Below are 16,096 nucleotides of genomic sequence, written 5' to 3'. Positions count from 1 at the left end.
CTTTTTATTATTATTGCCACCACAAAAGCAACGCATTGAGATTTATGGTTTTGCGGTTATTTTTCCCAGGGTACTCAGAAGGAATGCATTTCAGCCATTTGCACTTTCAGACACATTTCTGTCCGGATTTAGAGCACACTACAGCGCCAACACTGCACTGAGAAAGGGGTAAAGCTGCAAAACATGAAATGCTGGCACTGCTTGAAATTAACGGTGGGAATTAGCTAAACCTAAAGTAAAAGTATTTAATATAAGAGCAGTGAATGCACATCCTGCCTGGTGGTCATAAATCTGAGCGGAGCTGTGACTGTGTTTTTGTAGACGAGGAACTCGCTTGTTTTCAATGCGCTGTGAACGGTCGCGTTGTCTTGTTGGAAAAGTGCCATCGCGCCACAGTTCAGGGGCCTCATTTATAACCATTGCGGCTGCACGAAATGGGGCTTGAAGGAGGCGTACGCCGCCCCCCACGAAAAAGTCGGGATTTGCAAAAACAAACTCGACGGGAAAATGTGCGTATCCGCGAGAAAATTCTGACCCATCCATAAACACGTTTTGGAGACAGGGAAAACTGGCGACACAGAGGGTGAAGTGTTAAATTGAAGCCAGACTGTAGACAATTCTATGAGAGGCATCTCGCAACGTAGCCAATAATAAAGCCTCTCACACATTTCATTTCACTTCATATCACATTTTATTTGGGTATGGCATATTTCAGTGCACATAGTGCAGAGGATTACTCAACACTTGGCACAAATGTTCATTTGGACTCCAAGGTGAACAGGGAAGATTTTGATTGTCATTGGCCAAGGTTGTGGAGACCTCTTGTCCATCCCAATCTTGTGAACTCCATATGTCACAAATGAATTGCGGGTTGGAGACACACAACTGAGGCAGTAATTACATTTTTTTTTTTATATATATACAAACTTACCTTACCTTACAGGATTTTCATTTTTCAGTCCAATAGTTGAGAGGAAATGGGACATTTGTGCATGCTGGATTCCTTTCTTTCTGTGTGACTGTTGTCAGGGTCAGTCTACCAAGCTGTGATGAAGACAGATTTAGCTCAGTTACTCAGCTGCAGAGGTTATGTCACTGTTCTGAAACCCGTGACTTCAGGCGATTGCGTTCAGTAGTTTCTTCCCAACAATATGTAATATTATATTATTATATTTTAATTACTAATTTACCTTTAATTGTCAGTTGTTTTTTTAGTCTAAAATTTGCTTGAAAATCATAAAACCTGGCCAAAACAAATTAGAAAAACACAAGGTAATGTAATCTGCAAATTCTCACATTTGAGAATATTAAACTTGCAACTATTTGAACATGTTTTGAAATCAGGACACTAGAGACACCGTCAACTTTACTTGTCCATACTCATTTATTATGTGTAATAGAACTAGTGAGTAGCCGCAATGTTTATTCAACCGCACAAAAGGATAGGATAGGATAGGATAGGATAGGATAGGATAGGATAGGATAGGATAGGATAGGATAGGATAGGATAGGATAGGATAGGATAGGATAGGATAAGATTGGAAGGATAGGTGTGTCAAGCTGAACTAACTTAGAATGGCAATTATATAGAATATACATATTTATCTGTATAATGACACTGAGAACCTGATGAATCTTCTTACATTTGTTAGAGCATTGTTGTGGCTCAGAGCAATCAGAAATCAGTGTAAAAAAAAAATACATGGCCTTTACACCGCTTGAAAGGATATTTCAAAACTGTGACCTTGGAGTCTCAAAAGGTGAGAATGGGGGAAAAAAAAAGGTGAGGAATATGACACAAGACTACTTTGAATATGTTTACATTTATCCCCGGCCAGATTTAGCATATCTGAGTGCAGGCTCTGCTTTTGTAAATGTCAATCAATGATGAAGGGAAAGAACATTGTCAGAAAAGATCAAAGGCAGGGACATTGCTATGACAAAGTTTACCTTGGTCTTTTTTTTTTCAGCTTCTGCAAGGCAATGCTGGTGTGAGTGAGTCACAGTGAGTTTCTGAATGGCGGGCTGGGTTTATAAACCTCTGCCAGCCCTCAACGCATGAGTTCGGAGGCCACCACTCTCTGCGGTCTGTCACGGATGCACATGCCGCAAGGTCCGCCAGCCTCAGCACCCTTATTTTTCACCACAGAGGGCAGGGGAACACAAAGGCAGCTCTTCATCATGAGGTCCTTCGTCCTGCTGCTCTTCTCCCTGTTGATGGTGTCCCGAGGATCTTCAGCCGTCATCACAGGGGTAAGTGCAAAAAAAAACAGGTAGATACCTCATTGGGGATAATCGGCTCTTTGCATGATAGGAAAATGCACAGAAAGTGTGTGCCTCTTCTTTTTTTTTTTTCTTCTTCTTTTTTTTGCTTCATGCAGTGCACTGCCTAATTTGCCTTGGTATCGATGGCAAATATTCATAATAGTAAATTCTTTTGACACTTCAAACTTTAGACTCTTTAACACATTAAAAAACCCTAGAAAGAAAACAAAATATGACTTATTATTACAATAAAGGACAAATATATTAAGTATAAAATGTGACACTGCAGGAAACAGACTTATAATTTCTCAGAATACTGTAAAACCTTACAGTAATATTCTTCTTTCCGTTGTTGGCCACTTAGCCAATTTTCCCCCAAATGATGGCATAAAGCTTTGGTATTTTATTGGTACTTTAAAATTTCAGTAAAGTGTAAAAATATGTTCTGCTCAAATTTGTCCATATATAGCATAAAGTAAAAATATAGTTTCTCATCTTTTACCTGCCAAAATAATAATAATAAAAAAAGACAGACAAAATCACTAAATAAGAAATAAAATATATCCAGAGAAGCCACACATACAGTGGGCATTTCTGGGATTCTAAAAGCACGAGGGCTGTTCGATTATCGCTTTATCTCCTAACACATATCAATTTATAACAACCAGTGAGGTTGCAAGTTTTTTTTTTTTTTTTTATGCTTTCACAATCCAAATCATATTTCACATGACACTATAAGCATAAATTACATCCATAACCAGCTAATAAAACAGCCATTTGTGTCAGCACAGCCCTCTCGCACCGTGTTGCTGATGTGAATTGCGAGAGGAGCATGCAGCCGTAAAATAGAAAGCGATTTTCATCCGTGTCTGTCACATGAAATCACTTCTGTTCCTCTTCATTGTGTGCCTCTTCATCTTATCTAAAGTGAGAGCTGTCACTCAGCTTCTCATCCTGACACTCAGAAAAATAAACCACCCCCAATCCTGAAGAGGTACGACTGCTGGTGTAATCCCACAATATCATTAGCACAAAACACTGTTCCAGCCTGCAGTGTGTATCACACCTCTGTTGAAGACACATTTCTCCTAGATCTAAAAGCTGTTAATGTACAAATTATCCCATCATAGTATTTAATTACATCTGTTCTATGTGCGTTATATGATTCCATACGTGATTAACGATTCCATCTTTCCTTTGACTGGACAGAGCACCGGCTGCTTACCTTACAACTCATAAACTAAAGTACACCATAGTTAATATAAAGGATCAAATAAGTCATCAAGTTAATAATTAGAGGGAAAAATGTAGTAGCTGGAAATTGTTATTACATTTAAATGTCTGCCAGTTCATCCATTGATGTTTATGTGTGTGCAGGCCTGTGAGAAGGACTCTCAGTGTGGAGGAGGGATGTGCTGTGCAGTGAGCTTATGGATACGCAACCTGCGGATGTGTGCGCCCATGGGACAGGAAGGAGATGACTGTCATCCTTTGAGCCATAAGGTGAGAGCTTCCACAGCAGCAGCCTGATCTCTCTGGTGTCATCTGGAAGATGTCAGGTGCTATGGATTTGTCTCCATACTTTGACGTGATGGTGGTGATGGTAAGGGTAACAGGGTATCAACATAGACTACATGTAAAAATGCATATAGTCTCCGGCTCTGAAAAGTCACGCCAATGTGAAAGTGCCTTAAAGTGTAATACAACTGAGGGACACTAGAGGCTGGTTCCAAAACAACTCTAGTTTACTAGTCTCCCCTTCCCATCTCAATATTTGAATCATGTCATTCCCTTAATTCTTTCCTTCTGATCAGTGTTGTGGCAGTTCTTCTGAAAATTACTTCCATCAATAATTAGAAATAAGGCCTAAAAGAGATGTATGTTCAGGGCCTGTCTGGTTTGATTGACATGCCTGGGGTGCAGTCAGGTTGCCAGTTTGTCCAAATATACACACTTCTAGCTCCAAAAAACAAGATGGTGATGACTAAAATAACAAACTCTGGGCTTGGAAATGATATTTTACAATCCAATGGGTGACGTTAAAGTGGGTTGCAATAAAGCATTTTTTTTTTTTTTGGTACTGACACTGTTTATTTGAAGCAGCCAGTATTAGACCATCCCCTTTAAAATGCATTCAGTAGGCCAGAAAAAAACAAGTCTGAGAAGCTATTACAGTAACAAGGACTATACTACCGTGTGTCTTTTTCATTTCACTACTGCATCAGGGAGCACATCTCATACCAGAGGTGTCTCTTTATCTCTCTTCTTCCAGGTTCCTTTCTTCGGGAAAAGACTCCACCACACCTGCCCCTGTCTGCCCAACCTGTCGTGTATCACCATAGAGGAGGGCAAATCCAAATGTCTCTCACTACACAAGTATCCAGACTACTACCTCTGAGGACCAACACTTGCAGTGACACTATTTGCTACCTGCATTGTAACTATTTCATCTGCCTGTAAAAGTCTGTTTCCACTTTATTTGTTATTCATTTGGAATAAAGAGATATATTTCATCATGCCTCATCATGTTAGTTTGAGTTAAATTTAACTACAGTATAGATTTAAAGGCTGTTTTTGTCTCCTTGGATTTTAAAGCTAATAAAAAAAACTGAACATAATAGCAGCTGGGGAAGGACATGCACAGCTTTGCCACTTTACTTTGTTTGTGTCTATATTTTATATTTGCCTGTCTGATTTTATTAGCTGCCCTCTAGGGAGGCATGGAATAAAAACACGTTATTGCACTGGGATGAAATGAGATGCTGAGTGAGATGTGCACGTCAGGTTCCAGTTTCATTACCCGGTCATTACCACAACACAGATGTGACAGCATTTTTTTTTTAAATTTTTTTTATCATGCTTAATTTATTTTCTAAAAACACAGTACAAAAAATAAAAATGGTGAGAACATATTGATTGTGGTTAAAAGATGAGGGGAGACGTGCCTTTACTCACATTCACCTCAGTAGCGGGTCTTTGTGCGAGGAAACAGTTAGACAGCTATGAAATTCATCACTGACATACTGTAATTCTTGGCATTTGTTAAGTCTCAAGGCTATAATTAGATTTGTCCAGTGTGCAAAGCAATGACCCACATCAATCTTAGACTTTAGTAATGGATATCAGCCTGGAGACATGAGATCCTACAAACGGCCTGAAACTCTCAATGGAGTGAATGAGGCGACGCTCCGGACGATGGAAGTCTCAAAGGGAGACCACATAAAGTAATACAATGTCATTGGGAGCAGACAGTATTAAAATGTCGAAACATTTGAGCCATTAAAAATATGATGGTAAGATTTGGTCACCCAATAAGAGCTGCAACAGTTAAGTTGATAGAAAATGATTTTCAATATGGATAAATTATGACTTTAAAGCATAAATGTCAAACATGAGTTCCGGCATCTTAAATGTGACCTGCTGCTGTTCATTGACATACGGTGTGTGATAGTAAACTGAACATTTATTCCAGTGCAGTGAGCAAACTCTGTCTGCTGATAAAAACTGAGTGATCCTGTCAAAAGCTCCAGAATAAGTGAGCATGTGGACCTTGAGAAGAAAATGTTTTGTTGTTGAGATCATTTGGATATTTTATCTACCTCAGACAAAACAAGCAGTTGGAAGATTACACATTGGTCTGTGGGAATTACTGGAAGTCTTAAAGGGGAACTCCACCAATTTTAGACGTCAACATCAGTTTACTGGTCCTGCTTTACTGCACTCTGTGTATAAAAGTGTCAGATAAAGCCATTTGTGGCTTTAGTGGGAGCTGCACAAAGTCTAATAGATTGAGTCAGCACTGGCTAGGGCAGAGTTTGAAAATTAAACAAACCTTCAAAAGAATGACTTTACCAGACTTCAGTGGCTCCGGGCTACATTAGCTGCAAGTAACATAACACACCCCGATCTTTGACCAAACTCCTAGCAGTTAGGGCTGCATTGTGGGCAATGTAGGCACCAGGTTACAGCAAGGAAGAACAATTAAAAATATATATATATATATTTCTCGTTTTGCCTCATGAACTTTCATCCTTTTTTCTTTTTTTTTTTAAACTGTCCCCTATATGAGTCCCACAAAGTACATTTAAAAACAGAGCAGACTCTTTGGGTACGCCATCCAGCCGAACCTCATCAGATGATACCACTTTAAAAATAAAAATGCTACATTTTCTGTTGATCAAACTACGTTTTTAGGACGTAAGGATGACCGAGTTCACCGTTACTGCTTAGTGGTTAGAAAGACTGAAAAGGGGCAATGGCAGGAAAATCCCAGAGAAAAGAATCACTTTTCCCCAGCATCACAACAGAGCCTTGCGTGCCCCGGAGACAACACGCTGTACCAAAAAAAAAAAAATACCCAACTGCGTTTGCATTGCACGAGAGCACGTGCAGGTGAGGATCTTCCTGCAGCTGAGGAGCCGCAGAAATGACACTGAGAGCTGTGCACGCCGACAGCAGAGCGCAGCCAGCTGTCAGGAACAAGCAGGCATGTTGTGATGCTAATGGTTATAGATGCACTTAAAGCAGACGGTACGGTGAGGAAGCCGGTGTTGTATGGGCAGATCAGAGCGATGGAGCTCAGAGACACCTCACCGAAGCACCTCGCTGAAAGTTTTGCACTGAGAGAATTGCTCAGTCTGTAAAAGCCGCGGCTTTGCACAATCATCGTCAATTAATGCAACAGCAATTAGTGAATCAATAGCCTGCTACTGGCTTTAGGGGCGAGGCGGGGAATTTGGGGTTGAATTAAAAAGCCGGTGCCACACAAACAGATATTGAAACATTTGTATTTAACTGTTTGATGAGTGCTCTGTTGAGAACTATGAATATCACACTTTTAAAAGAAAAATCAAACCCCCGATCTTTAAACTAAACAGCCATGACTTGTTTATCTTGTATTTCTGGTAACCATTTTGTTGTTTGGTGCTAGCCAAACACTGACAATGTGACATGACACAGACATTGTTTATTCCCACCAGCTATAATTAGTGTTAGCAGAGGATGTTTCATAATGTCAGGCTTGGTGTCAAACTGTCAGAATCAAAGAGCAAATGTGTCTTTCCACATTCTCCACTTTACCCGATGTTCAACAACACCCTAACAAGGAACAGGGCTGTGGGGGGCAATTATTCTATCTTATTCTGTATGATCGTACTCAGATTTGAGGTTGTGTGCAAGAGCAGTATCTATGCGCACACATCTGTAAATGTGAATAAGGTTTGTGCACGAGTATCATGCACTTAAAAAAAAAATGGAATGTAAACGCTCTTTAATTGTGAGTTAATTGTTAGCTGTTGGTGTTTCTCAGGTTGGTCTGAGCCTGAGTTCAGAAGAAGAAAAGAAAGTACAAGGAGAGGCATACCTGAGGGGGAAACAAAGTATTATCTGTTTTTCCAGCTCTTGAAGCTCAATAAATCTTTCACTCATAACAAAAAGACATTTACATTGAGTTTTTTTTTTCCAGAGGATATACTGTATATCTTGATTTTTGTTTTACTCACAGATTTCGATAAATGTTTATAGTTTCTGTACGCGTTCACACAACTGTGTGTGCACTTACTGTATGGACTGATACAGAGTTTCACAACTCTCCACACACATTTGCAAGTACTAGTGTTGCAATAAAGCCCAGGATATGATAAATACTGAGGTTATGGGTCCAAGTCCCCTCAACAAACCAAAAGTTTATGTTTTATTTATTCATTTAACACTTCAGTTATATTTTCTCCCATTATGAGGACTAAAGGGTTTTTCAAAGTCACAATGCCAGAAATTTAATTTAAATGATTTCTTTGATCTAGCTAAAAATAATACAATTGGAATAAATTGAGTCTAGAAATATTGGAATCAGCCTAAAATATACTGAGCACACGCACATTTTTTTGACTGTAGAATGTAAACCCCCGCCGGTTGTTAAAGGGACATTCCACTGATTTTGCACAATGTTATCTTGGCTTGAGTTTGAGCAAAGTGCTTTTCAAACTGGAGGTGTGAGGTTTGAAAGAAGTGGGCATTTAGGAAGCATGGAGGGTTGAGTGACAAATGCTTTTCAGTTGGAATTTGGACCATTTCAGGGAACAGCCTGCTTTAATTATGACCATCTTTTTCAAGCCCCCAGTGCAATACAATGTTGGAAGTGCTATACTAAATTGCTGAAGTACCATTATAAGACTCCCTAATCCCAGAAAAAGTATACAGGACTTGAATTCAGTATCCTCAAAGGTATATTATCCTGAGAAGAAGAAGAAAAGAAAAAAAAAAAGCACTCATGCATTCAGCAGCCAGTTTGTTAGAATATGGGTGCAACTCTCACTTCTCCTCAACTGGAAAATCTTTAAATCATTCTTTGCTTTTAAAATCTCCAGCTGAATGCACCAAGCTCACTCCCATTCTCAGGGGAGCTGTTAAGCACTATAGGGAACATAAAACACCAATCAGAGCACACAAGTATAAATACCAATAAAAGCAAAGATTAAAACACTGAACAAAGAGTTCAGTATCTGAGGTTGATTTTTATTTTAAGGGAGGAAGCTTAGATCTAATCAAGTGCAGAACAGTGATGACATCTTGTCGAAAACAGATGATAACAGTCCAAACAACTTATCATCCATTTTTATTTATTTGCTAAGAAATACAAACAATGCAAACATCTTTCCCAAAGCACCAAATTGTTCACATTTGCAGACTCCCAGTGTCCATATCCATAGAAAAAGAATGCTGTCTGTAATGCATATCCTCCAGGGAACATGAATCAACCCACTTCTCAACACAACTCGTGAAGAAGAATTTGCAAAATACTTTCAAAGTGACACCTTGTTCAACACAAAGAATTCTAAGAGGTTATGAAATATACAACAGATCTGGTTAAAAAAGCAGAAGGAGGGGTGGAGGGGGCTTTACAGTATTTACAAATGTGACAGTAACCTTGTTAAAAATATACTGAGATCTGTATCTCAACTGTGGTATTCAAATAATTAGATATGTCACACATACCAGAGATTATCATTAAGACATTATCAGTCAGCTGATAAAATCTCTAGGTTCTCTAGTTCATTAAGTCTTGTAGTGGGTAAACAACCTCAAAAAGGGTGCGCTGGAATATTATTTCAAAATATACAAACACATAGCCAAAGTGACATTCATGTAAAATATGGTAGAGGAGCAAAAAAGGTGATATAGTCATCTGACCATAGACATGGAAAATGTCTTCAAAGAAGACAAAGAATGGGACACATGTTTATCGCATATTTATTATCCTATATTTGGAATGAGTGTCACCTGAAGTACATGCAGAACCATAAATAAAAAGGTTAGCTAGTCCAGTTGGTGAGGCTCAAATACACTTCATCTTTATTCAAACATCACATTCTGCTTTCTTGATGTGCCTCATCAGTCTGGTTAGCAAAAATATAGCATGAAGTTACATCTTTTTTTTTTGTCAGATTATAATAGTGGGTAAATCCTTTGCCACAAATAAAACATGTGGGTAAACTGAACTGAGGTTGCCCCTCTTCCCTTCTGAATCCTCCCTGTCTGCTCATAAAAACACATTTTGAGGAGCATTCTGTGTACATTCTGAAATAAGATGTCATTTGTCTTTGGCAGTATTTGAGAGCCAGTACGGTTCAGATGACACAGTATGGCTCCATGGGTGTCTGTGTTCCCAGGCAGCAGGAGAAACAGGCTCTGAGTTTCATCCGGAGCTCCTTGTTGAACAGGAAGCTGATGATGGGGTTCGCTCCCGCCTGGGCGAAGCTCATCCACACCGCAGCGCTCAGATAGAGCTGCGGGACCGGAGCCCCTCGCACAAATATTCTCAGGTAGCAGGCGCTTATATAAGGAGCCCAAAGAATGAGGAAGGTCAGTGTGATCATGTAGTACATCTTCCCGATGCGTTTCTCCATCTTAAATTCGTCCAGCACCAGCAGCCTCCTGTTGCCGGGGTGCGAAGCTTGCCTGATGCCCACCAGCGTCGGCGGGGTCGGTCCGCGGCCGAAGCCGGCGATCCAGTTGGCGGCGGCCTGCCCGGTGGCTCCGGGACCGTGGAAGGTCCAGTTCTGGCTGATGGCCGGGACGAGCTGAGCCGGCTTCATCTTGCGGTGGTCGTAGACGAAGCACAGCATCTTTATGTAAACCACATGGGTCGTCCCCACGATGACGGCCAGCATCAGCATGAAGCCCAGAGTGTCGTTCGCCTTCACGTAGCGGTGCTCGAAGATGCACTGCTCCTCCTCACGGATGAACTTGTAGGTGCCCACGTCGAAAACCGGAGGAAAAGCCATGGCCACGGAGAGTGTCCACACCATGCAGATCACCGCCACGCACGTACACAGATTCATCCGCTTGGAGTAAAACCTGTGGTGGGCGATCGCCATGTACCGGGTGACGCTGACGCAGAAGAGCAGAAAGGCGACGTGGAAGCAGAAGAGCACCGACATAAAGGCGACGATCTTGCAGCTGAGAGCGCTGTACGGCCAGGCGGAGCCGCCGCTGATCGATGCCATCACGAAGGGTAAACAGACGGCAGAGCGCACCACGTCTGCCAGACACAGGTCCAGCAGGAAATAGTAGGGAGCCTTGTGCAGCGAGCTGTCTTTCAGCAGCAGCAGCGACAGCGACGCGTTGCCCAGCAGGCTGATGCCCATGATCAAACCCAGGGAGGCCAGCTTGACCGCAGAGGCCGTGGACGCATAGTTCTGTAAGGACGGGCTGCTCTCTCCAAACTCACTTGTGTTTGCCATCTATGCAGCCGAACTAGTGTGTATTCCCACATCAATTCACCGACGAGCGGTAGTATCCTGCCAAGGCTGAATAGAAAACCAAATCAACACGATCCGCCCCTTTAACAGAAAAAACTCATAAATTCCATCCCGACGTGCTGTAATTCCCACCAAAAACAAAGCAAAAATCATTTCATATTTCTTTTTTTCTTCTTATCCCTCATCTCACAAGTGTCCGGTGGAAAAAGCCCTGCTGTCCGCTCCTCTGTTCCTCGGCAAATAGAGGCAGCCTGCTTTCGGTTTATACACCATTTCGGATGGCATCCGTTCAGCAGACGACAAGCGGCTCAGAAAACACATCTCAATTTCCACCGATTGCGGAGCAGGTCTCTCCCGTTCGTCTCGAGGAATAAAAAAAGGCAGACGGTGTCGTGCGGCAGCATGGCGCAAAAATTACGCATCCGCCGCCTCACCGAACAAAAAAAAACAAAAACAAAAACAAAATATTAGTTACACGAACGTAAAAATGTTTGTAAAAGCTGAGCGGAGGTCGGAGGCTGTCAGAGAGGTGGGAGCGTCAGTGTGGGTGCATCTCACACAGCATCGTCTCGCCCTATGCGACGCACGTCCGCTTGAATGTAGTGAGCAGGCCTGGGATCAGCCAGGAGTCTCATCTGCTGGTCCCTGTCTATTGCGATCTTGGGCACGTCTGTCTTCACGCACTGGTGAGACGCTCATGCTTATTGTAGGATAAGAGTTCCAGAAGCACTCTTTATTGTTTGGTAATGTCAGACATAAGGTTATAATATCACCTATTATATTGCGAGTATTCATACAATATGCATTAAAAGACAGAAATAAAGAAAAACAATAAACAAAAAAAACCCACTACGTTCATAGATATATATACGTACATTGTGACTTGTGTGTAGGTTTTTCACCAAACATTATTTCACTTCCTGGGCCAAAGAAACTATGTTGGACTTTGGTCTCTGAAATATAGGATTGAAATAAACATATACACTTGAAACAGTGACTAAATAAGATCATATGAGGTCAACCTTTATGTACAGATTCATGATGTGGTTTTCCCACACACAATTTAGAATGACAGGCACATGCATAATGTAGGTCATATTTTATGCATTGAAGAAAAATGATAGAGGATTTGTCAAGTGATTTGAAATCAGAAAATGTTTTCATCCTGGGGGAAGAAAAACAAAAACCTTGAATCAAATGAAAAGGTTATGTGTTGTCTTGAACAGCACCACCTGCTGACTCTGCAGGATAAAGAAAACCCCGTGGCATGTTAACATATTAAAGATTAAATGGAATCTGGCTCTCAGCAGGACTTGTGTGCTTTGAACTCCAGTTATTGTCATGTGACAAGGCTACAGCAGTGATTCAGCAGCACCCCCTGCAACCAGCTCAATGAGCATAAAAAAACCCAATAAAAAAACAAACAAACTCAGGCATAAAAGCCCTCAAAGCTGTCTTACAGACATATGCTTGGCTTGTTAGCAGAATTAAAATTAATAATGGGACCAAAAAAATTAGACTACAACTAAGCAGAACACACTCTTGTTTATCCCTGAGCTCCATCTAAGTATAGAGGTGGTGATTTTGGGGGATTGTATTAAGTGTTGATGGTTATGGCAATAATATGTTAATTTTGTAACTGTGAAATTAATTTCTTACAGAACTTTTTATGTTATAAATTAGAGGTGGCCAAGTGTAGCATGGTTTTGGTGCAGCTAAACTTAAACTTAGGTTAAAGCAGTATACTGTGACGGTGACAGTATACTGCTGAGGTTACTTTAGCTTAAGTGCCCACGGGACAAATAGTAGCCTATAAAACCTTTGCAAAGCAAAACAGGATTCAAACACACTATATGAAATTGCAATAGACACCTTTTTCTTGACCCAATTTGAGTCTGTGCATTTCAGGGTATGGAATAACTGACTTGTTGGAGCTTGAATATACTTTTACCAAAGTCTCCAAAAAACAGGCAACAAGAGGCTGAAGACTGAAGATAGTGTAATATAAAGATGTCCCACTCTGAGGGGAAAAAAAACCTACCTATTATTGAGTCTGCGCAAATAGGCATCACTATGGCTTTGTTCTAAATGGTGTAGTTCCCTTAGTACACAAAGTACCCTGACCCTAAGATATAGTACCCTTACATGATAGGACTTGTACTTGTGTAGTACTTACATTTTGAAAGGGCAGTGTTGTCTCAAAGCGTACACTGGTGTTCTGAGGTGTTCTGCGCTTATTGGAAATAACTGTGTATGCATCACCTGCCAAAATATTTCCAGCTTTAATTATTTCACCCTGAAATTAATGTGTTTCTGTTCCCTGTTTAATACACACAATGAAAATACTGATGACATCTGTCCAACAGCAGTATAGTAGTGGAAAAATAAACACTTTTGGGAGGTGGTTCTTTGCCAGTACAGTTAATAGAGCAAAAGATAAGAAGACAAAAAAATACAGCATTTTTTTTTTTTTTTTTTTTTTGGTTGAAAAAAATGTCTACTAAAAAGAGACAGAAGTTGAGCAGCCAGTTTTCCCTCTCCTCTTCCTCCAGCTTAAGATACAGCCCCACACGTTTAATAAAGTCTTGGCTCCCAAAGCTGTAAAACAGCCTTGCTCAAGAGAAAGGAAGCAGTCCCCTTAAACGCCATAAAAATCTTTAAGTCGACCATCTCTCTTAAAAGTGTGTGCCACGGAAAATGAATTAACTCTAAAAAAATTAAAAAAATACATACTTAAAAGGGGAAAAACAAATGCAAAAATCATTTTAAATCTATTTGGGGGATTAAACTCAACCAGAATCAAATTTATTAAAGTATGTTGAATCCCACAAGGAATTTGAACCCGACAGAATGACAGAAAACATGAGGAGATGAGATCGGGGGAAACGAAGGGAAAAACACAATGGGGGAAACAGGGATCCTCACAACAGTTATAATACAACAACTAAGATATGTTGGAGAGAAATAAAACATATCCTTGGAATTAATCAAAACAATTATTTAAATTCAACGTGTCAACTAAAACTAAACAGCCTAACTGGCCTGTTTCTCCAGAGTGGGAGGAAACAAGAAAACCCATGAAATTGTGGGGGGAGAAAGTGAATCAACCTCAAAAAAATTGCTTTGTATTTGGAATCTGTAATTCAATTCAATTATATTTCCACAGCACCAAATCTCAGGGCCTTTGACAGAACTTTACAATATTATAAAGAGGAACCCAAAATTTCAACAATTCCCACATGAGCAACAGTGGTGAGGAACCGGTTGGATTGAAGGGAATAGTGAATAAAAACTACACAAGCTGTCCGTATCTTTTTACATAAATGGGGGGGGCAGGCAAAACATTAAAAAAAAAAAACAACCCAATCAATTTAGTTGATTTACCTGCACAGATGAGGACCCATCAAGTGAAAATGTAACAGTGCCTATGATGATGTAGATAAAGTCTACTTGGCTTGATAAATATGGGTCTTTACAATACTTACCTTGGCAAAACTTACCTTAAAGAAAATGTAACTAAAAATGATCCATCAGCCCCCTTTGAGCAGACCTTTCTACTCAAAGGGGCGGAGTTTACCGGGAACCCTAAAACTGTAGAGGCAGGTGTAGTCCATGTTTCCCCAGTTGTTCTCAATCTGTAGCCTCACACGAGTGAAAGCACCGTCGTCTGGTTTCTGGAGGGAGACAGAAACACGGAAAAAAAAAGAGATGTAGCTTACATTTTGAAGCACCTGCCATCTACAGTGTGTGGACCACGTGGCGTTTGTATGTTTTGCTTTTTAAATAGTAGCTCAATCTTTAAGACGCAGTTCCATTAAAGTAGTTTGCAGTCTTTAAAATGGCACGAAGGATTTGCATATTTGCGTAGGATTGAATATGCCCAGTTAAAAAAAAATAAAAATGAATAAGAAGTCATGTTATACATACAGGTAGCTCAAAGGTTTGAAATGCCATCCCAGAAAATGTGTACCATAGTCTTGGAGCTACAGAGAGAGACGAGCAGACAGTTTAGGGATTTATAAGGAAACATATCTGAAACTAATCTTTCTCTGATAACATGCTGTCATTACAGGCAGTGCTGGAAGAACTATTCAGATCCTTTACTTAAGTAAAGCCCCTTTTTCATTGGGAGTATCGGCTCGGCTCAGCTCTAATCTACTCTACCTGCTTTTATTTTTTATTTTCCGTGTAAACCTATATTTGTGTCTGCAGATTTCTGCCCAAAATGTCCTAAAAGTTATCAATCTAACGCTGCTGCTTCAGGACCTGATCAGATGTTGTGTCCATAAACAATGGCTTCCTGTAAAAATGTATGAAATTTCACATTGAATGCCAATTACTTAAAAATACATCTCATACTTACGCACAACAAACTTTCCAGTTTTATTACATACTGTGTTCTGATGGTTTTAGTTTGTTCGTTTATTGTTCATAGCCTGATTTACATTACATTGATTTTATCCTAACATAAGTTCATTGTGAAATGTATTCGTTTACCCTGTTCACCTGCAGTGTCCTGTTAGCACCATCAAAATAAATCTAAATAACATTTTATGATTATCTTCTTTGATTTAGTAAAGTCATGCACATTTTGTTTTTCAGCTAATGCGTAGAATCTTCCATTTAAGTTTTCCATTCTCATCATTTTCATAACACTTTACACAAGTGTTTTCTTTCTGCTCAATGTTATCAGTCTCTCAACTGATTTCTTCAGCTAATTTGAATGCAGTCATAAGACTAAATACTTAGAGATGAAAACTTTCCAACCAAGGCTTTTTAAGCCCAACTCGTCCACGGCGGCCCTGGGTAGTCAGTCCCACTTTCGTGATACAATGTGCCCGTCTGTGTGATAATTCTTTACCTGTACACGGTATAGCCCAATCGAAAACCAATTCCAATATTTGAGTGTAAAAGAATATAACAGTAATACTGGCAGCTAAACTTAAATGAACACGAAACGTGAAATTAAAAAAAAAAAAAAAATGATAATGATAAAAAATATATAAAATGTCTACAAAGAAAACTCAGTGTCCTCTGGTGGACCAATGATGTAACGTAACACTGTTTCAAAA

General features: G+C 40.1%; 2 protein-coding genes across 2 annotated transcripts; one reads left to right on the top strand and one right to left on the bottom strand.

Moving 5' to 3' along the window:
- The first annotated feature begins 2,171 nt into the window (after positions 1 to 2,171).
- prok2 (prokineticin 2) lies at positions 2,172 to 4,773 on the top strand. The gene is made up of 3 exons (XM_069715639.1): positions 2,172 to 2,253; positions 3,643 to 3,768; positions 4,538 to 4,773. Exons 1-3 carry the CDS (start codon positions 2,182 to 2,184, stop codon positions 4,661 to 4,663), a joined length of 324 nt encoding a protein of 107 aa, XP_069571740.1. The 5' UTR covers positions 2,172 to 2,181; the 3' UTR covers positions 4,664 to 4,773.
- A 4,088-nt stretch (positions 4,774 to 8,861) lies between these two features.
- On the bottom strand, positions 8,862 to 12,413 carry gpr27 (G protein-coupled receptor 27). The gene has a single exon (XM_069714453.1). It carries the CDS (start codon positions 11,004 to 11,006, stop codon positions 9,891 to 9,893), a length of 1,116 nt encoding a protein of 371 aa, XP_069570554.1. The 5' UTR covers positions 11,007 to 12,413; the 3' UTR covers positions 8,862 to 9,890.
- Positions 12,414 to 16,096: the final 3,683 nt, after the last annotated feature.

This window comes from Brachyistius frenatus, unplaced genomic scaffold, assembly GCF_029030835.1.
Source record: "Brachyistius frenatus isolate BFR_SWC_R1_liver_20210118 unplaced genomic scaffold, ASM2903083v1 Contig_4, whole genome shotgun sequence".
NCBI lineage: Eukaryota > Metazoa > Chordata > Actinopteri > Embiotocidae > Brachyistius > Brachyistius frenatus.
The sequence above is the reverse complement of the archived record's forward strand: the minus strand, read 5'-3'. Positions and strand labels throughout refer to the sequence as shown.

What these genes read in the sequence shown, in the direction of transcription:
- prok2 (XM_069715639.1), top strand. Translation starts at nt 2,182, where the DNA reads ATGAGGTCCTTCGTCCTGCTGCTCTTCTCCCTGTTGATGGTGTCCCGA. An exon ending in CTTCAGCCGTCATCACAGGG is followed by an intron (nt 2,254 to 3,642) that starts GTAAGTGCAAAA and finishes ATGTGTGTGCAG; the next exon opens with GCCTGTGAGAAGGACTCTCA. An exon ending in GTCATCCTTTGAGCCATAAG is followed by an intron (nt 3,769 to 4,537) that starts GTGAGAGCTTCC and finishes CTCTTCTTCCAG; the next exon opens with GTTCCTTTCTTCGGGAAAAG.
- gpr27 (XM_069714453.1), bottom strand. Translation starts at nt 11,006, where the DNA reads ATGGCAAACACAAGTGAGTTTGGAGAGAGCAGCCCGTCCTTACAGAAC.